Below are 26,436 nucleotides of genomic sequence, written 5' to 3'. Positions count from 1 at the left end.
AGTCTTGCAAATAATGTTTGAGGTAAATATGAACAACCAAAGAAACACAACATGAGGACCGAAAAAAAGGGGACATTGGAGATCAGGCTAGGGAAGCTAAAGCCCAGATAGAGTTAAATCTCTCCAGGGATATCAAGGGCAAAAAGAAAAGCTTCTATAGGTGTGTTGGTGACAAAAGAAAGACTAGGGAAAATGTGGGCGCTCTCCAGAAGGAAACAGGAGACCAAGTCACCTGGGATATGGGCAAGGCTGAAGTTCTAAAGGAATTTTTTCCCTTGGTCTTCACTGGGAAGGGCTCTAGCCACACCACCCAAGTCACAGAAGGCAAAGACAGGGACTGGGAGAATGAAGAACAGCCCATTGTAGGAGAAGATCAGGTTTAATACCATCTAAGGAACCTGAAGGTGCACAAGTCCATGGGACCTGATGAGATACATCCACGGGTTCTGAGGGAACCGGCAGATGAAGTTGCCAAGCCACTATCCATCGTAGTCATGGCAGTCTGGTGAAGTTCCTACTGACTGGAAAAGGGGAAATATAACCCCGATTTTTAAAAAGGGAAAAAAGAAAGACCCAGGGAACTACAGGCTGGTCAGTCTCACCTCTGTGCCCAGCAAGATCATGGAGCAGATCCTCCTGAAAACTATGTAAGACACAGAAAATAAGGAGGTGATTGGTGACAGTTAACATGGCTTCACTAAGGACAAATTGTGCCTGACAAATTTGGTGGCCTTCTACAACAGTTTTACAGTGTTGGTGGAGAAGGGAAGAACAAATGATGTCATCTATCCGGACTTGTGCAAGGCATTTGACACTGTCCCACATGACATCCTTGTCTCTAAATTGGAGAGACATGTATTTGACCAATGGACCACTCGGTAGGCAAGGAATTGGCTGGATGGCCACAGTCAAAGAGTTGTGGTCAACAGCTCAATGTCTAAATGATGATGAATTACAAGTGGTGTTCTTCAGGGGGCGGTACTGGGACCAGTGCTTTTTAACATCTTCGTTGGTGACATGGACAGTGGGATTGAGTGCACCCTCAGCAAGTTTGCCAATGACACCTAGCTGTGTGGAGCAGTTGACACATTGGAGGGAAGGTAGGCCATCCAGAAGGACCTGAACAGGCTTGAGATGTGGGCCTGTGCAAATCTCATGAAGTTCAACAAGGCCAAGTGCAAGGTCCTGCACATGAGTCAGGGAAATCCCAAGCACAAATACAGGCTGCGCGGAGAATGGGTTGAGAGCAGTCCTGCTGAGAAGGACTTGGGGATGTTGGTAGATGAGAAGCTCACCATGAGCCAACAATGTGTGCTTGCAGCCCAGAAGGCCAACCGTATCCTGGGCTGCATCAAAAGAAGTGTGGCCAGCAGGTGGAGGGAGGTGATTCTGCCCCTCTACTCCACTCTCGTGAGACCCCACCTGGAAAATTGTGTCCAGCTCTGGAGCCCCCAACACAAGAAGGACATAGACCTCTTGGACTGGTTCCAGAGGAGGGCCATGAAGATGATCAGAGGAACACCTCTCTTATGAAGACAGCCTGATAGAGATGGGATTATTCATCCTGGAGAGGAGAAGGCTCTGGGGAGACCTTATAGCTGCCTTCCAGTACCTAAAGGGCACCTACAGAAAAGACAAGGAGGGACTCTTTATCAGGGAGTGTATTGACAGGGCTAGGGGTAATGCTTTTAAAGTGAAAGAGGGTAGATTAGATATTAGGAAGAAATTCTTTACTCTGAGGGTGGTGAGACACTGGAACATGTTGCCCAGGGAAGTTGTGGAGGCCCCATCCCTGGAAGTGTTCAAGGCCAGGTTGGATGGGGTTTTGAGTAACCTAGTCTAGTGGAAGGTGTTCCTGGCCATGGCGGTGGGGTTGGAACTAGGTGGTCATTAAGGTCCCTTCCAACTCTAACCATTCCGTGATTCTATGGAAAAAGGGAGAAAATATTCTTTCAATTAAACTATATTACAAAAACATGGCAATGACATTAAAGAGAAAAAAGCACAAGAATTTTAATACAAAAATGCTGAACATGTTGAGGAGAAAACTACAAAATTCGGTTTAGTTTCATCACAAGCTAACCTCAAGTTTTAAAAATCTGACCTAGTTGAGAAAATCAGTAGCAACTCAGAAAAGACAAACAGATGAAAGAGAAGTATATCAAATAATCTCTTTGACTCTACTAGATTGTTTGCAATAGTGGTTGTTATAGTTTTATTGCAGAGCTGTGTTCCCTGCCTAAACTGAATTCCTTATAATGAATAGAAGAAGCAAAAGCAGCAGGCAGAAATCCTCCAGTCAAAGAGGTAAATATACTACTGAAAATGTTCTAATGAAAGAAAACAAGTAGGCTTTTCACAGTTTGTGTAATTAGTTCTTGTATAGCTACAGTGGTATAGTATAGAGATCACATTTTGGGTGGCGCAGCATCTTTCATTTATTTTAGATGCCATTTCAAATATTCATGAAAGATAAGGACGCTGAACAGTGGCAACAAAGTTGGCATTGTTGAGTTCCATATTCGTTTTTTATCTATGATTTCTGTACTAGATTTCATCATTCTCTGAGTCAGAAGGCTTTTTTATTGTTTTTGCCCTCTCTAACCACCAAATACATATATGCCACCAGGCATATGAAATTCAAGCTGTGTATTTTCTAACTTTTAAAAGGTTCCAAAGACCATGCAGTAAACATGCAGCTGAATATTATTAAAGCAGAACTCAATATTCTTTTTAATAACTATGTTACTTTTTAATTTGATGCATAAAAAATGCCTCCTTTGCTTTACAAAATAACATATGTACCTAAAAACTGCTTAAACTGACAAAAAATGGAAGGAAGGAGAGGAAATAATACATGACAGTTTATTTCTCAAATAGTTATATTGTTAGCCATTACATGGTAATTTTAGAGGTGACAATGAAGATATCTTTAGAGTAATAGCTACTACTGTTTACAAGTGTCAGATGTTATTTATTGGGAGCCAAGAAAGAAAAAAAAAAAAAAACAACAAAAAACACTCACCACCCACCCCTTGAAAAAAACGCAACCTTTCTCTGCCCTCATTATTTGTGATTGTGAATAGGCAAAAAAAGAAGAGATCCAAATTAGGCAATTTTAATAGAGGCCAGTATTTGATATGAAAAGTGAAGACTGACAAGCCTTCCATCAAATTAATAATAAAATTGTAAATAAATTAATGGAAATTGCCCAGCTTCTCTCTAGATTAGTGATGTCACCGCTTGGTTCTTATGTTTAGAATTCGGTGCTAACAATTTATTGCCAACATGAATTTGGAAACTAGTCTATGAAATCAATGTCTTTATAAATGAATGGAAAGACATTTCAATGAATGCCAAGTTAGAGCTAATTATTTTCTTTCTTTGAAATCCCAGATAATTTTCCAGAATTCTGTTAAGCTTGGAATATGATGCTTCTACAATATAACTGTTACAGAAAAGTGTATTCTAAATGTACTGATTTTTTTTATATTATGCACTATTTAACGTATACTTGGGTCAAATTGTAGAATAAATTATTGAAGTAATAGTAATAAAGCTGTTCCACTTGCATAGATGTGTAACAAAAAAAAAAGAAAAAAAGAAAATTAAAAAAAGGATTTTACAGAATGCTTTTAATTCAAGAGCCAAATTAAAATAAAATTGTTCTGTTCCATAAGAAGCAGTAAAATATTATATAGCTTGTTTTACAGAGAGGAAAATCAATCAAGATTGTCTCAAAGTCACTAGTACTCCTCTAGAGGTTTGAAAGTTGACATGTATGAGATTTTACTGTGGGACTGTAATTTAAATACGGTGGAACATAGAGCATAAATAAAAAGTAAAATCCTGTAACAAATAATCCTGCAAACCATTTCCTGGCACATGAATAACAAGAAAGTGATTGGGAGTACTCAGCAAGGATTCACAAAGGGGAAGCCGTGCTTGACCAACCAGATAGCTTTACATGATGAAATGACTGGCATGGAAGATGAGGGGAGAGGAGTGGATATTGCATACCTTGTCAACAGGAAGGCTTTTGATTCTGTCTCCTGTAAGATCCTCATAGAAATGTCGATGAAGTATGGCTGGATGAGCAGACAGCGAGGTGGATTGAAAACTGGCTGACCGAGTATCTGGGCCCAAGGGGTGGTGATCAGTGGCATGAAGTCCAGTTGGAAGCCAGTAACTAGTGGTGCATCCCAGGGGTCAATACTGGGTCCAGTCCTCACCAACGCCTTCATCAGTGATATGGATGATGCGGCACAGTGTATTCTCAGCAAGTTTGTGGATGACAAAAGCGGGAGGAGTGGCTGATATGCCAAAGGATTGTGCTACCATCCAGAGGGACCTCAATAGTCTGGAGAAAAGAGCTGACAGGAATCTCATGGAGTTCAACACAAGGAAGTACAAAGGTCTGCAGCTGGGGAGGAACAACCTCCCCGGTATATACCGGGGAGTGGTGCTGGCAGTACCAGTATACTCTGAGGGTGGAGCTGCTGGAAGGCAGCTTAGCAGAAAAGTACGTGAGGTTTCTGGTGGTCACCAAGTTGCCGATGAGGCAGCAATGTGCCCTGGTGGCAAAAAAGCCTAATGGTACTCTGGGCTGTGTTAGGCATTAGGTATTGCCAGCAGGTGGAGGGAGAGGATCCTTCTCCTCTGCTCAGCGCTGGTGAGGCCCCACCTGCAGTGTTGTGTCCGGTTCTGGGCTCCCCAGTCCAAGAGAGACACAAACATCCCGGAAAGAGTCCAGCAAAGCGATACAAAGATGCCGCAGGGACTGAAGTATCTCTTGTATGAGGAAAGGCTGAGAGAGGTGAGACTGGTTAGTCTGGAGTAGAGAAAGCTCCAAGGGAGGATCTTACAAATACTGAAGGGAGGGTGTAAAGAGGACAGAGCCAGGCTCTTTTCAGGTGCCCAGGGACAGGCCAGAGGCAATGGGCACAGAATGAAACACAGGAGGTTCCCTCTGAATATCAGGAAACACCTTTTTTTTACTGCGAGGGTGACCGAGCAATGGCACAGGTTACCTAGAGATGTCAAAATAATCAAAAGCCATCTAGACATGGTCCTGGGGAACCAGTTCCAGGTGTCCCTACTTGAGCAGGTAGGTTGGACCAGAGAACCTCCAGAGGTCCCTTCTGACAGCAACCATTCTGTGATTCTGTGGAAATATAGCACTATATGACAATCAGTTTCAAATATCTGCTTTGTGAAACAGAATGAGAATGTTTTCAGCATTTCATGCAGATCTTTAAAGATGGCTTGTGGAAAGCTCGGGGCAGATGACCTAGAAGCTTTTGCCTCTAACACTAAATATTGCTGTGCAGGTCAATGGCTAAATAACAGAAATCACATAAGGAGTGCTATATATAGTAATCATTCTTCAAAAAAAAAAAAAAATCATTCAAAGAACTACTAGAAAAGTGAAAAATTATGAGTGAAATGTAAAAACAAATGTTGTGAAATTTTGAAGCCAGAGAAACTATTACTGAACTGAAACAGAAGTTTCAGAGAGAAAAGAATAAGGTATAGATATATGCTAGGACTTTAAACGTAACTAGAAGGAAAAAAAAATGTTTTTTGTATTTTAAACTAATATTTTCCTGGAGGATTTTTTAATTTCTAGCAATCTTTTTCCTGTTTTTCTTATCAAAACATTTTAAAAAACCCAGCAGAAATACAAAAAATATTCAGTAATGTGGTTTCAAACTCTGAAATGTTTGAGATTTCAATTGTTTGTCCTTAACAGTTTTACTTTTAAAAACTTTGTATTTAATCTCTTCTTAAAAAGAAAATGAGAATATTACTTTGACAGCTGCTTCCTACAGATGGATGTTAATATATAACAGAAAAATATATTAATGTCTTTTAAAAGCAATGTCAATTGAAATAAGACAGCAATCAAGAAGGAAGTTAATATTGAAGCCAGTGCTCGAAAGCTTAGAATGAGTGGAAGAGAAGCACACCAAAACAACCATTAACAGAGACTAAGACTGCTTGCACTTCTTGACAAACTCGAATGTCGTGTCATTGTCTCAAATTTTCATTAGGAAGACATATACAAATTATATATATATATATACATGGACCTGATACAGTAGCTGTAAAACATCTCACCCCAGAAACCTCTACTAAGAACAACCTGAATATAAAGAAGATTCTTTTCAATGAAACTCAATGAAAGAGTGCCAACAGCTGTGATAGCTGGTGATAAAAATCCTGTCACATACTGAACAACCAGAATTTGTCATTCCTACTCGATGCCAACTATCTGCCCTGGGATATCAGCCAAGCAACCTGATGGACTCAATGGACTCTTCATGTACAATTTTGTAAAACAGGTTAAGGGGAAAGGATGCCAACTTCATGGGAGCCTCTATCAAAATTTTCTAACGTGGTAGTTTGGAATATTTGGGAATTTTTTTAATTCCCCTTACACAGATAGTACAGGCAAAGCTCATCGTGCTTTAGGGTAGTTCAGTCTGGAACAATGTTTCTTCTGGCTATCAATTTAGGTTTTTGAGCACTAGGTTGTTGGTTGTTTTTTTTTCTTAGATCAATCATCAAGCCTAACTTACTGTCAGCTAGCCAAACCACCGTGTAGGCAGAGAGGTTTATTCAGAAAACCACGTAGTCTTCAGACTCCTGAGGTCACTAGGCTAAATAATCTCTGATATTGTTCTCTAGCCTTTCTTAGTGGGCAAAACTGTATGCAAAAAGTACAAATCTCACCCTTTGTATTTGAGAAATAATCCAAACCGTGTTCCTGCATTGCTGGAAAACACAACCAAGGTTTTTCATATAGAACACAGATGTATAAACTTATTCCTAGCATGCAGAAAGTGAGTTTCACCTCCCTTGTCCTCCCCACAAACAAGTATCCCTAATTTATGAAGTTTATCACTTTATAGGATATCTGGTAACAAGTTGCAGTTGTGTGCCCCCTAGCGCTGTAGGAACATGCATCTGTGTTCCCCATGGACTTTGCTGCTCAGACCAAGGCATTTTGTGTAAGCTCTGATCTCATTACCAACAAGGAGGATGAGATGGTTGCTTCGTGCCACTCCACAGCTCTGTCTCCTTTAAAGGGACGCTGGTTATTTCATTCACAGTTCCCTTTCTTTGGTCTCTGGCTCTTCTACAGAAACCGCTGCAACCCCTGAACAGCAGCAGACCCGCGATGGTGGTGAAACAAAGAAAGCTCAGTCCATAACTGCTTTTATTCTTTTTTTTTTTTTTTCATTGTTATAAGAATCATTCCTTTATTCTTTTTCTTAAAGATCTTTTTTAAGTAATGCTCTCTCTTTGTTTGATTTCTCAATTTGTGCAGTATTTCAAAGCTCTTCATTTATAGCAATAACTTTTCTCTATTGGCTGAGATTGCTTATTCTTCATTCTTTTTATTTATAACAATAATAATGACAAAACAAGCATCTGCTAGACTGCAGTAAATTATCTGGCTTTCCATGTTCTGTGCAGAGTAAAAATAGCTGAAGTTTATTTCATAAAGTGAATGTTTTCAGGCTACAGTGTGCCTGACATGAGTACTGCTCAAAGGCAGAATTTAACCTTTGTTCTTTCATGGCTGGTTTGAAGTGCTCAACTACTCTCCCATAATTTTTAGCCATTTCCAGCCCTGAGTTTCTATAAGACTTATATGACCAATTAATTAGAAATCAGAGCACCACTTGAAGAAACAAGTGATTTATAATAGAAGGTCCACTTCTGCAATTTGTAGTGTTATTGGATGCTGTTAGAATAGTTAACTCACAAAATACTAATGCCTGTTCCCCTTAGAAGCTGTTTTTTTTTTTAATTTGACCTCTAATAGTATAACAATCCTCACAGAATTAGTCAGGTCTAGGCTACGATTAGAGCACCTCTCTGCAGAGAGGTGCAGGCAGGCAGATGTAAATATGTCAAGGCAGCCACATGTAAGCCAGTTATGATTCTGGAGCTGCACACTGGAGCACGGTTTAGACCAAGTTAGCATACTTTCTTTCTAATAAGGGTTTATTTCTGTGCTTGAATGGTAATATATACAGCTGGCTGGCACCTGGATAGCTCAGGGGACAGTGGGAATGATACTCTGCATTTATCTGTTTATTCGTACGTATGTATATACACATGAACCTTGGGATTCAAAAGTCAACTCTTAGAACTGTATAGGTGGACATTTTCTGAGCACAATTGTTCTTATTTCTCTAATGTCCCAAAGTCAATAACAAGCTTTAAGCCAATCATTTCCCAAAACTATGACAAGACCTTCAGTAACTTTTAGGTCCTTGTTACTTACTATTTTTTCTCCTCTCCTTCCCCAGCTGAACCCATATAGGTAAGCCACAAACAAGCCTGATTTGTCTAACAGTGGATGCTGCATTAGCAGTTCTTGGGATTCGACAGAAAAATCACTTGGAAAGGAAAATAACTGAAATATTAGAATCTGAAAGCCCTGTATGAGTCTATTTTGAAATGAATCTTTTAAGAAAGAATAAGAATTATTTGCAGAATTGGTTTATGAGAAGCTGTAAAAAAAAGAAGAGGATGTAGAATAAAGACATTGCATATGAGAATAGTGTATTTCTAACCAAAGTGTTCAACTGATAACTGACATAAACTTATTAAAACCTAGAATTAAAAATCCCACCCTGCTGCCACTGAAAAGTTAATCACAATGTGAAGCTAATCCTGGATATCAGGATTTTCCCACCAATAATCTCTGCGGTATATAAAGTAGACCCTACAGTAGCACATCTATGCTTTACATGCTAAGACTTGAACCCATATGAACATCTTAAAGTAAAAAAAAAAAAATTAAAAAGGAAAAGAAAGAAAATGAAAAAGAACCACAATAATCAGCATTTAAGTTAGCATAGGAGCATGAAAGGATGTATAATATCATCTACTTAGTGGAAGCTGCTTGTGCAGTAATTCTTAGTAAGCACTGGCTCTTCAGGTTTCTTGTAAAGCAATAAAAATTCACTACTTAAATAGATGAGAAACTATTTTCTGCAATCAGCAGAAAATTAAATAAATAAATAAATAAAGCCAGCAGACCTAGCTGTGGTTCATTAGGATTGTTTCAATAACTTTGCAAAATAAGTTCAGTTCATAAGAGCTTTCAACATTGGAAACAGCATACTACAACAATGAAGACGTATGAGAGTAGTGGTTCAAAACCCAAGAGCTTAGTCCTACAGTTTTACTCTGATGTTTTGCAATGAGGTGCAGAAACCTGATAGACAACTGATAAGGTTCTTGATAAAGTTTTTAGGTTAGTTCAGCAATGCAGAATGACATTAAAATAAAAGTGTCGGGCAAACATTTTCAGAATAGCTTCAACGGTATAACAGTCTATAAAACTGCTCAGTATTAAAGCATATGAGTACAGTCTTAATGAGCCCATGTACTTCTACAGACACTCAGAATTTCCAGCAGTGCCTCTGTTCAGTGATTTTTCCCCCCATTAGTCTAAGCAAACCTGCATGAAACATTACCACCAATAAACAGCGCCATACTTTAAAAAAAAAAAAAAATCACCATAAATAATCCCACAATGACATTATTCTAAGGACTTTTCTGATATAGTTTCTCACTGTATAGATTGATTGCTCCAAGCTGAGAATCCTGTCTCAGTAAAAAGAAAAATACCTTCTAAAAGAATCAGTAGGTATTTTTTTTTTATTTTCTACTTGTTTTGCATAGGGTAGGGTTAAGTATGTGCTGGGGTTTCAGCATATCAGTTTCAGGCGGTAGGGATTTAGAACATGTGTTGTAAATTGGATAATTAACTTCTTTTATGAGGAAGCATGCACAATTGAAAAAAAGGCATCTGAGACCAGAAGGAAGTTTTTGAAAGTTATAACATCAGATTGAGCTGGACTATTGCCTGGAATGTGCTCAAAGATGAACTTAAAACCTAAAGTGTAGATAGCATTGAAGAAAATAGGTGTTTTATCCAAAGATGATGTTTTCCTATATTTACACAATAGGCACAAAGGTACTTTCAAAATCTCAGAGGATGGATCAGAAGTATAATGTCATTCTTAAAAAATCGCAGAGGAAAGTAATTTGATGTTTGTATCTCAGACTCATCTCTAAAGCTTACCTTTGAACAGCTTTTCAAGGTCTGTAAAAAATCTTTTTGTTTGTTTCTTTGTTTTTCTTTTTTTTATCAAATATGACTTGTGACTTAATTTCTAATTTCAGTTTTGAGTTGCGTGACTTTTTTCTTTCTTGTCTTCCCACATTCTTGTCCAAGCTACAGGCTGTAGGGGTTCCCTTCAGCAGCTACTACGAGATACAGTAGTAAGGAGGTAGGAATACAAAAAGTCCTTCAGGTATACTGGGATTCAATCTCACTTTTTTTAGGGTATGCCAACTTATGCAAAATGGCAGGGAATATTAAATTCCCAGAACGTCAGGCGATTCTCTTATGTTTTACTGCTTCTAACTGTGATCAAATAAAGAAATAAGCAAGAATTGTTGGTTTTAGGATGATGTTATTTATCTAAGAAAACAGAGTTTGTATGCTTTCTCTACCTACACATGCATATTACAGTGTTGGCAAAAAGTTGTTTGCACCTCTTAAATCATCAAAGAACCAAACAGAAGGCCTATACTTTGAGCTCATCAGTGTACTAACGGCTTTCTAGATAAGCAGATGGTTATGCTACTTATTGTGGACCTTTCCTTTCTCCCAGCTAGAATATTTCTGAATGTAACTATTACACTTAGCAAAAATTATCCCTAAAGTTAAATTGGCTAACAAGTTGTTTTCCCTTTGGAGTTAGCTAAGCAAAAGAAATGACAGTGAGTATCACATTAGCATGTGAAACTCCACCCTCAAACAGCTGCTAAATCTTCCAGTTTACTAGTGGTATCTAGACACTTCTTGTTTTGGTTGTTAGGATTTTTATGTAAATCTTAACAAGTTCATTCTATCATTCATATAAATAAGCGACCCTTGTCAGAGCAGGACACTTATGAAATCATAAAGTAACGTTTTCCTAACATTTCAGCATATTGATACCTGTACCTCTAGCTTCATCAGGTACTTTTTGAGGGCTGCCCTACCCATCAGTATACTGAATGTTCCTCCTAGTTTGGTGTTGTCTATGAAATTGCTTAAGGTGCACTCCTGACCTTTGCCCAGGGAATTGTTGAAGACGATAAGCACTATTAAGCTTGGTAACAAGCCCTAAGGAACACCACTAGACTGGGTACAGGTGAAGTGCTGGCCACAGGCCATTGAGCCCAGTGGGCTAGCCAGTTTCTCACTCATATTGTAATCCACCCAGCCAACCATATTGATGTTTTCTACTTTAGTTAGAGTACATGCTAGCCAGCCCATGGGATTAGTCCTGTAAGCTGCCCATCCTCTTCGTACATTCGGCATGCTAGAAACTCCTAGATTACCTGCACCCTACTGTGTTGCTCTCCAAGCAGATGTTGGGGTTGTTGAGGTCCACTATGAGAACCAATGGGAGTTCTGTCATTTTTTCTTTTTTTTTTCTGTGCAAACAGGCATAAAGATTTGATTATCTTTTCCTTAAACAATTCCTGTAGGCAAGGAATATCCATTCTTAAATATTTTTAAACTGTCAGACTTCCACTGTCAAGTTATTTAAAATAAAAATAACAATAATAGTAAAAAACAACAGGAATATGAGATCAGATCATCTGTATGTAACCATCCTGGTTATATTGACCTTAGAGATATCTTTCCCATTATCAACTCCCTAATAAGGATTACAAAATGCTTCCCAGCACACTATGTAGCTTAAGAGCTACAGTAAAATATCTATAACATGGGACACTAAGAGAACAAGATAACAGAAAGCATCTCTCATGTCTCACATCTCTGCAATTGTGCCCCGCAAAGGGAAAACAAAAGTCCAAATTCTTCTTTTATTACAGCTTAAGTTGTAGAACTCCTGGTAAGATCCACTTCTGATTATGTTTCAAACTGCATTCTACTGTGACATTTCTACCTGCTTGCTGAGTTTTTGGTTCCCCCTTGCTCTTTTCCTTTTTTTTTTTTTCCTTTTTTTTTTTTTTTTTTCAAAGCAGGACACAAAATGGAACATCAAGAAAAAGCTCAGACAAAAAGTACACACCTGTCAGAATCCTACAAGCCAGTAAATCAATAAGGAGGAAGAAACCTGGAAAGCTAAAATTGTTCTGTATGATCTTTGTAGTAAACCAAAAAAGTGTGAATTTTACAAGGAATGTCAGGAACAGTTTATTTATGTCCTGGACACTGCAAAGGAAAATTAGAAAGGTGGTACAAACTGAATACAGTTTTCAGGGTTCAGAACTATTATTCCTGCCCATTTACCCTGCTACTCAGACCTAATCCATGATATCAACATTATTAACAGCCTGCAATGATCTTCTCCCCAAGGAATGAAGTGGGGCTCCAGAGTGGCCTGCGACAACAGCTATTTGGTTATTTTGGTTGTTCCCACAATGACTGACATTATGAAGTTCTTTTCCTGGACAGAAAAAAAAAAACCAAACAAAAAAACAAACAAACAAACCAAACAAGAAAGCATCAGCCAAGTAGATTCTTCTTTGGATTTCTGTTGTTCCAAAATTTTGCAAGTTTATAGCAGAAGCATTCACTTTGTGGATCTTTTTTAACAGATCCATTCTCTAATCATCAGGTCCTCATTTTCTCTACCACTCTCCAATAACAATGGAAAATAAACATTACAATCCTGTCGCAATAAATATTGCAGACTGCTTCTGGATTTTCTGTTGGGTGGTTATGTTTTTTGTTTGTTTGTTTTGTTGGGTTTTTTTTAAGAATCTGAGCCATTTAGCACAGGGATCTACAAACCAAAGCATGTGGTAAACAGACAGGAATCTCATATTGCAGATATACCCTGAAGAAATAGCAAGGACGGAAACACATTTCTAGCAAATGATTACAAATTATTTAGTTCTAATGTTGGTTACTTTTTTTCTGGTAACTCAGACCAACAGAAAAGTCAGGGTTATCCTCTCCTTCCTTCAGAGGTGATTACTCTTCCAGAAATACTTGAAATTGTGGATACAGTTAATTCTTAACTCCTGATTGTGATTTCCCTTTGAAAACCTTCCAGTGACTGTAGAGTTGTAGGTAGTATGTATGTAGATTCCACTGTTTGGAAGAGGCTTAGTGTCAGGATCACACGGGACTCGGGAACTGCCAACTGTTCTCTGGACTTATCTTGGCCTGGCTGGAGATATGTTTTGGCTTTTTTAACCATAAAATAAATTACTTAATGATCAGGTGACTATTATCTGCTTTGTTTTAGCTTTGCTTAGCTTTGTATAATTGCATGGTGCAAATATATATATACACAAATATTTGTATTTAAATATTTGAAAGAGTTATTTTCTATAGAATGAACCTATGAGCTTAGAATAAGATGTAGCATAGTATAAAAGCACAGAATGAGAAGGTGCCCTGAAACTATTGGCTCAGGATGCTACAGGGTGCAAACACCTTACCAGCCCTTAGCATCTGATCACCAAAGGGATGCAATATTGGGAGCTGGAAAAAATGAGCTTTAGAACAAGGAAGGTTTCAGTCTATGTAAAAAAAAAAAAACAAAAACACAAAACAAACAAAAAACCCCCCAACAACAACAACAACAAAAAAACCCAAAAAAACAAAAATCAAAACATATAAACTATATTCAGACTTGTAGATGAGCGAAGACAGATTAAGGTCCAAAAAATGTTAACAAACACATGAAAATGCTCCCAAGCAAATGGTGGAGCAAGATGTAAGACATGATCTACATCAGTGTTGCATTCTTCCTGGTGAAGGACTAGTGATACTGATGACAAGTGGTACCACTCCTCCTGATCCAGACTGAAGCCTTAGGAGCATGAGCATAAAACCAGAAAAAAAAGGAGTAGAGAGGAAAAAGTTTGATTATACAGCACTTTATATACAATTTGAACTATGATTTTTAACAACTGGACTAATAATAGCTTTAATCAGACCAACAATAAATTCTTGCCTTTGAATATAACTGTTTTTCTATAACAAGACATTGTGTCTAATAAATTAGTGAGCATTCCAGCAACCTACTCTGCAACTTGGCTGCAACTAATCAGTAACAAGTCAATGGTGATTTCCTTAAACATTTCAACTCTTTTTTATCTCATTTCTTGTTGCTTCTTTACAATTAACTGTGAATCTTAGTCATAGACTGTTATTTACAAAGTGTTGTGAAAAACCTACATTTGTTAAGGTTTTCTGTTTCTTTTAAGGTGCAGCAGGGCAAAGGCGGATCTATATACCAGGGAGAGGACAAGATAAAGTGTTTTCTTAAGCTGTATCCTTACCTTGCTTCTATTTTTTAAAGCTATTTGTGAACTTATGGTCTAGTCTATGTTGGGAAAAAACATCATAAATAGGAAACTAGCAGTGGCATTACTTTGACCTGGTTTGACAATAGTCACATGCAAAAAGTTGTTCAAAGTGACCTACAAATCCAGAATGGATCAACTCAGTTGAACATAGAATTTTAATTTTAAATTACTTTGTTATTCATCAAGATAGCACAAGCTGCAAAAAATTAACTGTAGTCCAGGGAGCTAGGCAGTGGACTGAATGTTTCAGGATCTACAACTTGTTTCCAGCTCAGGAACTGACCATCTACATGAATCATTTGACCTCTCTTGGTCTTGATTTTATGTCTCTTTCTCTGCATTTCTTGAAATTTGTGATTGCAAAATAGCTATCTCCACAAGGAGCTGACTTGGAAACCTTTAGCGGTTAGCAGAATACTATGAAGCATTAATAATCATTCAAGACTGACAGAGACTATTGTCAAAGAAAAATTTGTATTAGGTTTTGTCGTGGTTTAGGCCAAATTGACTACTGGGGACGTGGGGGACCCCAGATGGTAACAACAGATGCTCCCCTCTACCCCTCTTCAAAGAAAGAGGCAGAGGAGGAAAAAGAGACTTACGAGTTTAGAAGGAACTAAACTACTTTAATGAAATAGTAATAATAAAATAAAAGGGAATAATGAAATATATACAAAACCATATCAAACTCCCAGGATGACAATCATGACACCGGCTGGCACTGGGGCATTCCCAGGCTGGACTCAGTGACGGACGATGTGGAATAATTACTAAAATGATCAATAATATAGCATTGTTCACACACTAAGGAAAGGTATGAAATGCTGTCCTTTGGGTGAACTTTGCTCGTTATAATGTCATTATAATACCAAAACACATCTCCATCCCAAAAGCTACCTGCCTCCAAGGTGCGTCCACTCCTCCTTGAGTCTGTGCCCTGAATTTTTTGTAAACTATACCTTTAAGTGAGAAGCGAGAAAGTTTTGCAACAATCACAGTGAAATTATTTATTACTAGAGTCTCTCAAACTCCACCTTGAAGATAAAAAGTAGTATAAAAATAGCCTGAGAAAGGGGGAATGTTAGGGAAGACACCATCGTGAACAAGTCGAGGAGGACTCCATCAAAGACTGCCTTGACTTCTGGGATCAGTTGAAGGGCTGAACCTCTCTTCCCTCCCATAAGGATGCTCGTGGGTAAGATTCAAACACTTGGCTATACCAAGTGCTTCCCCGGCAAACTTAGAAATCTCTATAGAGTTGTGCTGTAACTTAGTGCATTTGTAACCAACCTATATTACTGACATCTTTAGTATTCACACGTGATTTGCAGACGGTCACTATCATCAGCAACCCAAAAGAACTTGTGTATCTGTTGCTTAAATAAACTGCACTGTATAGGCAGCTAGTCATTTGGGTTTCTCATTGAACGCAATCAAAGAGTGGCCATGTTAGTTGATGAGCACTACTGGGCTGAAGGTGCAGTCCACTATTTGTGTATGCAGAACCATAACAGTTTAATATATACTAAACGTACCTGGGCTGATTGTGATGGATTGGGCATCACTCAGAATTTAAACCTAACTGCACCTAGCCTCCCACCTCGGTGAGGAGTGTTAGAACGCAAGGGGGTTTATTTTCTGCCAAAACTACTTTGCCCCTTAATGCAACAGATAGGAACTGGATTCCAGATTTGCATTCAGGATCAGGATCACAGGCAGATGAACAGATAGAGTCCTCCTCAGACGTTGGCCATTGAAGAAATAGAGAGATGACCCTTTGATCCCTCAGCTTGTGTACTGAGCATGAGGCAGATGGGATGGAATACCCTGTTGGTCAGTTTTGGGTCACCTGTTCTGTCCGCTCCTCCCTGAAGGTGGGACCCCACTATGCTTTTCCGCTTCTGACCCTCCAATGGGGCAAATAACAAAGTTGGTTGGCCTTGGGTGTTATAGCAGTAAGTATAAGCAAGAGCCTCTCTGCATACCATGCCTGGGCATCAGCTATAAACATTGATTGTATCACTCTGAGAGAGCGAACATTGTCTGCACAATATGCTGTTAATTTCAGTAGTTAGAAGAGGCCCAGCTAAGAAGCAAAGTTACTGAATAAAATTGGTTCCGTTTTACCTCAAACCAGGACAGGTTTGAAAAAATAAACCCAAATGTAGGTGAAGGTAAGAACACAATGCAGAATCCTTATACCCCTATCAGGTTGGGGAAAGCAGATGAAGCTTTGGGGGTGATTCATCAGTCAGTTTGAGTCCTCAGTGACATGACGGAGATGCAGGAGTTCTTTGCTGTGGAAGATCTACCATGTCTAAGTCGGTCCCATAAGGAAGGATGCCTCTCTCATTTTGCAGTCCTGGAGAATGTCTAGGCTGTCCTGAACTTCTGGGATGTCCAAGGGAGTGGCATCACAGAATGGGAAGGAAGTTATTTACACTCATTTTTAGGTGGCTAAGACTGGGTGAGATGAACTGCAGTAGATGCAAATGCTTTTGGAAACTAACTAGGCTATTTTTATATTCAGTGATGGCAAAAGCAGGGTAGGATTTTTGTGAGAATGAGTTGCTTTGACAACAAGAACCTGGATAAAGTTCAGTGACTAAAGTCATTGTAATCTTTAAGAATTCTCATAAAATATTTGTAAAGTAATTGTAATGATATTTTGAATTCATAAGTGATGTAATCAAATTGGCATTTGAACCAATGAATTTTTTTTCACAGAATATATAATGAAATGTGTGCATATTGAATTAGACTGTTGAAATTATAATAGAAGGTGTTTAAAGATAACTTCTTTTATCATCTCTTTTACATCTGTTGGACACTTTCTCTGGTCTTGTCAAAGAGTTTGTACATAGGGAATAAATAACAAATTAGTAACAAGATTTTGTCCTATGAAAATGCTTTAATGATAATTAATATTGTATATACCTTTGGATTACCGTGTGACTTTCAGAAACAGTATTAGTGTGGCTGGTCAGACTCTGGCAAAACAGAATGAGCTGCCAAGTAATTAAACAGGTAGGTAATCTAATCTCAATCTAATTTCATGCTCAACATTTTATTTTGTCTACGGTATTTTCTAGTACAACTTTGGCTCATATTTGATTATTTTATTTTTCTTTTTGGCTTTTCTGAGCTTAATCTTCTTGGCAGTTCATAGTTATTTTAGCAGCTTGAATATCCTTGTCCTGTTTAATTAATCTACTGGACAAGTGCCCAGTATGATAGCAGATTGTTTTTTAAGGACAATTGCCAGAGTTTTTGCAGTTTATTTTTGCAGTTATATTTTATCCATTTTCTAGTCTCCATACTTCAAGACCATCCAGTTCTTGCTTATAACTCAGGTATCCTCACTATTAATAACTGGGAATATTTTTTGACATCCATACAGATTCAGTATATTAAAAAAAAAAATCTTGTTCCAGATCCTAAGATACTAAAAGAGTTGTTCAAGATGCCCTTTGTAGTGTGTTTTCAAACTAATTTGGGGCAACAAAGATTAATATAACAATGTCAGAAAGGATGCATCATATATTTGTGGGTAGGTTTGCATCCTTTAAACTTTAATCCAATAATTTCTGTTGTATCCTTTTGTTCAGATGTATGTATGCAGATATCTTTATTTCTCTACAAATCAATTCTATTTGAATCACCCCATGTGGAGTATTATTTAAATTATAAACTTTAATACCATTAAAGCATTGCCTAAATCACAATTAAAATGTTTGGGGAATTAAGAGCCATTGATATCCTGTTCTGGTTTCTGCTATTGGAGAGTTTTGTGAAGTAGTGATGGTTTCTAATTGTGTTTATTAGTATTTGCTCTCAGTGCCATACATCTAACTACCTTTTCTGGCAGATATGCTCATGATTCTTACATATATTTGTGACTATTGCTATTATGTATTTGCTGTAGGTAAAGTGTTTCATACTGATTTTGACGATGCCAGGGGGATGGGAGCAGTCTTTTTTAGTGGTGCCCACTGATAGAACGAGGGGTAAGGGGCACAAGCTTGGACATAGGAAGTTCCATCTTAACATGAGGAGGAACTTCTTTACTTTGAGGGTAGTGGAGCACTGGCACAGGCTGCCCAGAGAGGTTGTAGAGTCTCCCACTCTGGAGACATCCAAAACCCGCCTGGACGCTGTCCTGTGCAACCTGTTGTAGGTGAACCTGCTCTGGCAGGGGGGTTGGACTAGATGATCTCCAGAGGTCCCTTCCAACCCTGACCATTCTGTGATTCTGTGATTTAAGCAGACTTTCTGTATGAATGCTTTATCCTTCTATGCGCTATAGGTAAATCTTACTGTTCCTTGGACTCTGTGCCATAAGGTTGATATAGACCCATATATGATGATTATTTTTTTTTCTGAAACATGAAACCATCCAAATTACTGTTGTAAAATGTATCAACTTTGTTTTATAAACATTCGTCCACTTTATTTTTCTTTATAGAATACAGGTTCACCAATTTTCTAGGGGTGAAATCTTACAGACTTTATGAATAGGTACTGATTTTTTTCATAGAACTTCTATTCTATTTGTTCATATTCTGGATCAAGGGTAAACTGTTCCGTGCCAGAATGTAAAATCACAATAATCTCCTTCAACTTTTACTCCTCAGAGAGCGTATATTAGATCTGACTTTGAAGCATTAAATGCACACTGTCTTTTAAAAAATATTTTACTCTTATCTGACAGGGTTACCCCGAACAGTTATTTAAAGAGTGTTAAAAAAACCACATTTCCAATGCAAATTTTGAAAGCAAAGCTAGGAGTGTAATGACAGTATCTGTGATAAAATGTGGTATGAAAATTATGTGAATTAAAGACTAAGATTATCCTCAGTGGCAAGCAGGATTGCTTCTCAGTGTTATGATAATAAAAAATCTACATCGTGATATACAAAATTATATACCCTTTTCCAGTCACAACAATGAATCTGAAGCTGCAATGTGCTATCAAGTGATTTTGTTCTTTTGCTTTTTAAATTTAAACATCTGAATGTTAAGACTTTATTAATATATGCACAGTCTTCATTTCCTTGGCTTTTAAATAATAAAACCAACAACACAATACTCTGAATCCCTATGAATGAGGACTGAAACAGGAAGCCAATCTTTTGTCAGGTACTTCACCAGTTCTTAACCTGTCCCATTACCATGTTACAGAGAAAAAAATATACAGGAACATCTCTTCAAAACCTTCATACAGAAAATCAGTGTGTATGACCATACTTCCTTTGACCAGTCAGTAAATCTTTCTTATATACCATCAGGCAGGTCATGAACAGCTGAATACGTATTCACCATCTGGTGCCATAATTGCACTTTTCAGCCAATAGCATAGCTAATTCTAGCTACATACAAACTTTTAAAGGTGAAGGTAATAAATGACTTTCTCGGGAAAACCATTCCCCAGTTTAATAGATCTCATCACCAGGAACTTTGGCTATAACTTATCCTTTATTAATGTCATACTGTTAATTATTGTTGTATCTCTTATGTGTTTAATTTTGTCTTCCTCAAAATATTTATTTCCTTTAAATAAGCAGGCATTTCCACAAAACCTTTTTGCAGACATTCTTGAGCTAAATTAAGTATTTTATATTAAAAGAAGTGTGAAGTTACTAAGTCAGTTCAGTGATTCTTTTCTCACATGTGGAAATAAATTTTCAGGTTTGACTTAGCCTGAATGCCTGGAACCTAATAAGATTTGGCCCAGTAACAGCTAGGAATAACTTCTTACTTCAGAGCAAAACACTCCCTCTCTCTGCTGTGCAAACATGGTTTTATGCCTTTTCAGGTAAAGTTCATTTAAAATCCATTGTAGACCACTGTTCTTTTTCATATAGAAGTTACTGACAATGGCATACATTGTTTACAAAAATTACATGACAGTGGTATGTGCTGGTTAAAAAAAATATATTTATTGTTAAATTTTCTTACAGTAAAAAGAGGAAATTATAATATAAATGCAAATATAGTTGAGTGTTCAAGGCTATTTCCCCACGTAAAAGGACAAAATCTCTGGATTGATAGAGGATCAGATGCTGTTATCCTTTTTGTACAAAATACAACCTGAAAGCATGTGGAATTCTATTAATGCCACTGGGACCATCTGTGGAATAAGTATTTGTTTAAGGTATAACCCACCTTAATCTATAGACCTAATCCTAAAAATATACTTTTTTACCATCTCCAACAACCAGTGCATGTATAGTTGTTCTTTCTTTCTCTATTACTCACCATGGAGTAAATTACTAACATGTACAATATTATCTCAAATAAAAGTTATTTTATCACATCTCTTGGAAAGCCATTGAACACAAATGTTAGAGTCATTAATACAATGTTTTTACTTGTGTATCTTTTAAAGCTGTTTTGTAGCTGCTCATTCATACTGGTGTCCTCGCATGAGACTGGTGAGAACCAGTTTTTCCTTATTGAGCAGATGCTGCCTCATCTGGACCTGGTCAGATGACGCCCCCGCTGTGTTTCTCCAGCTATGAATATCATGAATATTGTTTCTGCCCTTACCAGACCTCACGTTGGAAAACTACTGATTTTCAAACACCTTCACATGTTTTATTTTTAACTGACAGGAATTTAAACTCTGCATTGGCACCTTTCCACTAAGCCTAAATGCCTTGGTTTTCTTCAGCGAACCAAAATTGTAGCAAACATTGCAGAGATTGTATGTTACATGCCTTTGTTTGTTTGTTTGTTTCCTTGCTTAAGTTTTGCCTGGTTCTCTCTAATTCAGTAGTGTTTACCTAAAATCTTATAAAAAAGAAAAGGGGTGTGTGGGTGTGTATGGACACAAACATGTTGTATAATTTTCTTTATCTAGATGGTAGCTTTTAGCTGTGGAAATTTATCAGTTGATTACATGATGTAATTTCTGTAGAATAAGTACCTGATAGAAGAGAAGTGAATAAAAAACAGGCAGGTTGCCTTTTCCAGACAGAGCTTTTTGAACATATTTGATGACCCTCAGATCCAAAATTGCTGCTGAGTAGTGGTATAAGTAAGAGTGAAGAAATATTCTGAGACAGCTTTATATTCAGTATGGAATGTTTGGAAAAAATACAGTGGGAATTTAATTTTGAAGTGTGGCTTGAGTCTCGCAGAATGATTCAGGATCATTGTCAGAAGTGGATTAACTAAAGTATTTTATTATCTTATTACCTAATGTTATACATAAAGTTTTATAACCATGTTTAACATTTTAAAGATTCTTAATACTGTTATAATAAAACTGACTACTGCAGATAATTTTATATTTCATAATAAAAAAATAAATCTGTGCTGGTATATCTCTCATCCTTTGAACTCTTAATAAAAGGAAAAATGCCTCTATTTGGATAGCATTTTGTTCTAAGTACAGTAATATATAATGTTGCCAATTGCAGTATTTATGTTGCATATTGATTCTAACTAGAACTGATTTCTTTTTTTTCTATCTTATTTGCTAAATTAAGTATTGGTTTATACATTTTCCAATAGCTCCATTAAAAACTAAAATGGCAGCAAATGCTTGCTGACGGTCTTTATTTTTACACTGACAGGAAAAGGCATTTGTTTTAGTTTTATCGTCTTAAGAACAATAAATGGCTGATTCTGTGAGTGTTTCTGACAATTGTATTAGAATACCTAGGGTCTACTTTTTCACACAAGTATGTTTATAGAAGGAAGCATTACACAAATATGCATGTTTAACTTTGGTTAATGAATATCTTCAACTGCAACAGCAAAAATCTGTCTTAACTTTGGAAACAGTTTAAAGCTTATGGATGACAGAATATTTACAATATCCATTTATGGCTTCTACTCCTCCTTTTGTACTTGCTGGACCCAGGTTTTCATGATCCAAAAGGGTGCCTAGATATCCACAGCAGCACAGTTTTCATTCGTGCACCTAAATAGCCACTAGAATTTCAAATGGGAGTCTTCACCTGCTTACCTCATGACATGCCCGGTGTCCTGATTTTCCAAAAGATCTCTACATCCAAGACTTTCCAGAAAAACAAACCAAAACAAAACAAAACAACCTTGGGCTTTTATTTTGCATGCTTAAATGTGGGATGATCTCCTTTTTCAAAATCCACAGTTGGTTTTGGTTGCTGAGATTTAGGAAAACAAAGGAACAAATCAAAGAGTAACTAATCCCCCACGCTTCTATGGGAAGTGTACATGCCTGCAAGCTGTTTAAAATGAGGTCCCCAGTCTGTAAGGTAGTCATAACTCTGATCTGCATCTGACATGTTTGAACCTAAAGAGCTGAGGGATCCTGCCAAAGAGCCAGTCCCCTCAAATGCATAGGTTTGAAGTGAATCATATGGAGGAACTGTAGGATCTGTATTTGCTTCTTCAAGCTTTTCTGAAATGAATTGCCTGAAGATTACGCTGTCAGGGCCAACCTGCAGAGACTGTCTGTAGAGACTGTGGATTTCTGTGGTGACCTTCTTTCGAGGTTTGTGCGTTCGCATGACAGTGCGTGTCCTCAGTGCTGATATATCAAACGCTTCTGTGTCCTCCTCACCACCTCCTTCATCATCATACCTGACAATGTTCTCTCTGAATTCTTCCATTTTTTCTGAAAAGGGAGACTTCTTCCTTTGCTGCCTTATCGCTACAATTGCCAAAAAGAACACTGACCAAAAAAAAAAAAAAAGAAAGAAACAAAAGAAAACAATATAAACAGGACCAGAGACATTGAATGTGCTTGGAAAGACTTGAAAAAATAGTAACATTTCTTAATATCAACACTATTGCAAAGTGAAGCTATCTTAACAAATTTATAGAACTGTAATTTTTATCGATATTATGGTTTTGAGATGAGCATAGTATGTGTAGTAAAATGGCTACAAAGCAGCTGACAAAACAGGTGAATGAAATGGACCAGTTCTTTTGGCAGGTGACAGTTTGAAACTGATGGAAACACAGGTTATGCTTTTTGAAACTGCTTTGGTTTATCACATAATGTATGAATTTCACGTTCAGAATTTAAATTCTTAATTTTTCACTCTTTCTTGGATCAAAGACCCAGGAAGATCAAATGAAAAATGAGGCAATGAGCAAGTTATCCTCCTCAGCTGGTTGAATCATTCAGTTCCATAGTCTATGCAGGGTGTGGTTCAATTATTTCTGTTATGCTAGTTTGGAAAATTGAAGACTATCGCCAACTTTTAAGTGATGTTGTAGTAGTAGGTACTACCAAGGCCTATGAATCAGAGCAGCTTGTTTCTCTCATATATGAGATCTTTTTTAATTTCATTTTAAAGTATTATTTTTTAATCATATTTAATTTCATTTTTAGCTGAATGATCCCTTTGAAATAGTCTATGACTTTCACAGAGATTAATGATTTCACTTTTTAGCTAAATCTTACTGCAGTTCTATTTAATATCTAAGTAGTTTGTGGACTGTAATACTTTACTCAAGACATAACACGACACAACTACCAACGATGACGGGATTTTACCTCACTTAGGGATACGAGGGACCTGAACTAGTTATTTATTTCTACATATTTACTGTATATTACTTCATTTGATTGGGAGATAGGAACACCAAACTTGAAAGCATTAAAAATGGGGATTTCTACAACGTTATTATACATTTACAAAACCCAGATAGTTTCAGCTCTCCAAACAATTTGCATGGTGTACTCTTCTAATGGTACACATGATGATACAAGAAAATTGGAAAAAAAAAAAAAAGCAAACTTTAGGTCTCAGATATAAACAGCAAACCTATTATATATAGAACCTTTTTATTATTTCATTTTAAATAATTACAAAAACACATTCAAAGATTTAATGCATTTAAAAAATATTTGTCTGTAAAAAGTGTGGTAGATTAGTTTCTTTTTCTTTCTGATTAATATATTTATCTATCTCCCTGCTTCAACTTTTGTGATATGCATAGGCCCAGTAGACGCCGAGGGTTTATTCCATCTGGAGAAAGGACCTTGAAGAATAATTCCACTGGTGGTCTGGATAATACAGTGGTATAGTCTGCCTGATCCTCAGTCACTTAAGTGCGGAACACAAAGTGATCAGGTTCATATATCCCTCAACAATCAAAGAAAACTTGAGATGCACACTGGGCTTCCAGTAAGCTCACACTGGCTGCCAGTTCTAAGGCAGGGACTTCAATCGGGGGGGCTGCTTTCCAGTGCCACTACTGAAGATTCCCTGGGACAAGGAAAGCTCAGATTTAAATAAAGTGACTCTGGCAGTGCAAGCAAGCCTAGAACCAGAAATCCAATCGTACGTTCCTATTTTCTCTGTTGGAAACCAGGAGACAGAAGTAGGGGAATGAGTGCATCCCTGGAGTCAAGAAATAGCTAGTGTCTGACCAAGAATACTCCCATCTAGACATAACAGTTACCCTTCTATTGCCTTCATCCTTGCCCTAGCTATACAGTGTATTCAAATGGATAAATAGAAACACATAGAGTTTTTTTGTAGGCCATTCTGTTTCTGCAGTTTCCTGCCTGTCACCTAATTTTGAGAGGGAAGGTCATATGAAGATGCTGACTCATAATTAACTGGTATGCATGCTGCTTCTGGGCAACTCATTTACCTGTGGGACTAAATTATAGGGTTCCATTTGAGAAGTTTCAATGAGTTCTCACCCAGAGATTCGAGCAGGAGGTCAAAGGTACAACAGGAAATTAAATCCTGTTACTATTCCTTATGCTAAGGAAAATAAGCCATAACCTTGTGGACAGAATGCAGAATATGGGTGATTTTTAACTTGTTAAATGTTTTTTTTCACTGGTGTAAAGTTAAAATAATTCCATTAACTTTATTGTACTTATCTTTCTTGGCTTCTGTTGCTACTATGGCAGATCAAAATAGAGCATCAGAATAGAGGTGCAAGCCTTCATTTTCAAGCCTCAGCTTTCTTGTAGTTAATGATGATACACTTACTGTTGTATGCTGGTTTTTATAAATTGGTAGAGGTCATATTGTATAATGAGGGTAGAAAAAAGAATGTTCTTTGTCTAGTTACCCTTCATATGGACAAAAAGGTTTACTTAAAATTGTTTTGTATTTCTTTCAGTGATATAGGAGTTTAAAAATATTACTATTGTACTTGCTCTCGTTAACAAATATATTGAGAGAATAATTTCCAGTGAAAGTTTTTGTTTCTTAAGACAATGTAATTTCTGTTATTATTACTTCTTTCTTTCCAGACATTGTGTAGCTAGATATTATGCTACAGTTTTCTTCTTTTGATTGTGATTGCATTTTTCCTTTTTGTTTTTTTTTTTTTTTTAGTATTTCATTGAAAAACAATTTATGGTAGTTTTTTACAGTTTATAATGATGATTTGATATTACACTGCCTAGTGAAATCCTGATTCTGTCTTCTTTTTCTTTGGAGTTGTTTGTTTGCAGTTTCATTAGTGGAAAAATAGTTTTACTAACATAACCTATCAGTGGTTTTGTGGTATTTTTAAATATGATGTTTTATGAAATAGACCGCTATATGGCATAATACAGATATGTCGTGTTATTACACAGGCAACAGGAATTTGTAATTCTTTCCCTCTTGCTTTGTTGGTATCAGCTTGAATTTGGTCTTGTGGCCCATGACCACCATCAGTGACCAAGCTCTAAGGTCAATCATTTTGTCTTGAAAAACAAACCTACCTGGCTCTATCACTTCTCCTCTTTCCTGCCTCAGAAGCTACCATACCTTAACCTCACTAACTCAGACAGGTACAGAGTTTCAGGATGGATATGTGGTCTTTGGGGAATGATTAGTACAGTGTGTCTGCTGTTACGATGTGTCAGCGTCACCAAATCACTCATCAAACACTGCAGAAATATCCTTTTGCTGAAAAAAAGGAAAAGCATTTTAGCAGTGATAGCTGCACGCTTCACCAGGTGAAGAATTTGTTTCCCTGATGGCTGTCACTCCAATATGTCTTGAAGCAGCACTGCTCCATGCAGTGCAGGAACATCCAGCCTTGGGTGGTTAGTCTGGTTTTGACTGCCAGGCATGACCCTTTGCAGTGATACAAGCACAACTC

The 26,436-nt window shown here is 37.3% G+C and overlaps 1 protein-coding gene across 1 annotated transcript in view; it reads right to left on the bottom strand.

Annotated features, from left to right (window-relative positions):
- Positions 1 to 22,439: 22,439 nt before the first annotated feature.
- CDH19 (cadherin 19, type 2) overlaps positions 22,440 to 26,436 on the bottom strand; it is a 43,291-nt gene continuing 39,294 nt past the window's right edge. The window contains exon 12 of the mRNA XM_009889057.1: positions 22,440 to 23,041. Coding sequence (XP_009887359.1) covers positions 22,551 to 23,041 — 491 coding nt within the window. The 3' untranslated portion in view covers positions 22,440 to 22,550. The remainder of the gene's footprint in view (positions 23,042 to 26,436) is intronic.

Source organism: Charadrius vociferus, unplaced genomic scaffold, assembly GCF_000708025.1.
Source record: "Charadrius vociferus isolate BGI_N301 unplaced genomic scaffold, ASM70802v2 scaffold65, whole genome shotgun sequence".
NCBI classification, from domain to species: Eukaryota; Metazoa; Chordata; class Aves; order Charadriiformes; family Charadriidae; genus Charadrius; species Charadrius vociferus.
The sequence above is the reverse complement of the archived record's forward strand: the minus strand, read 5'-3'. Positions and strand labels throughout refer to the sequence as shown.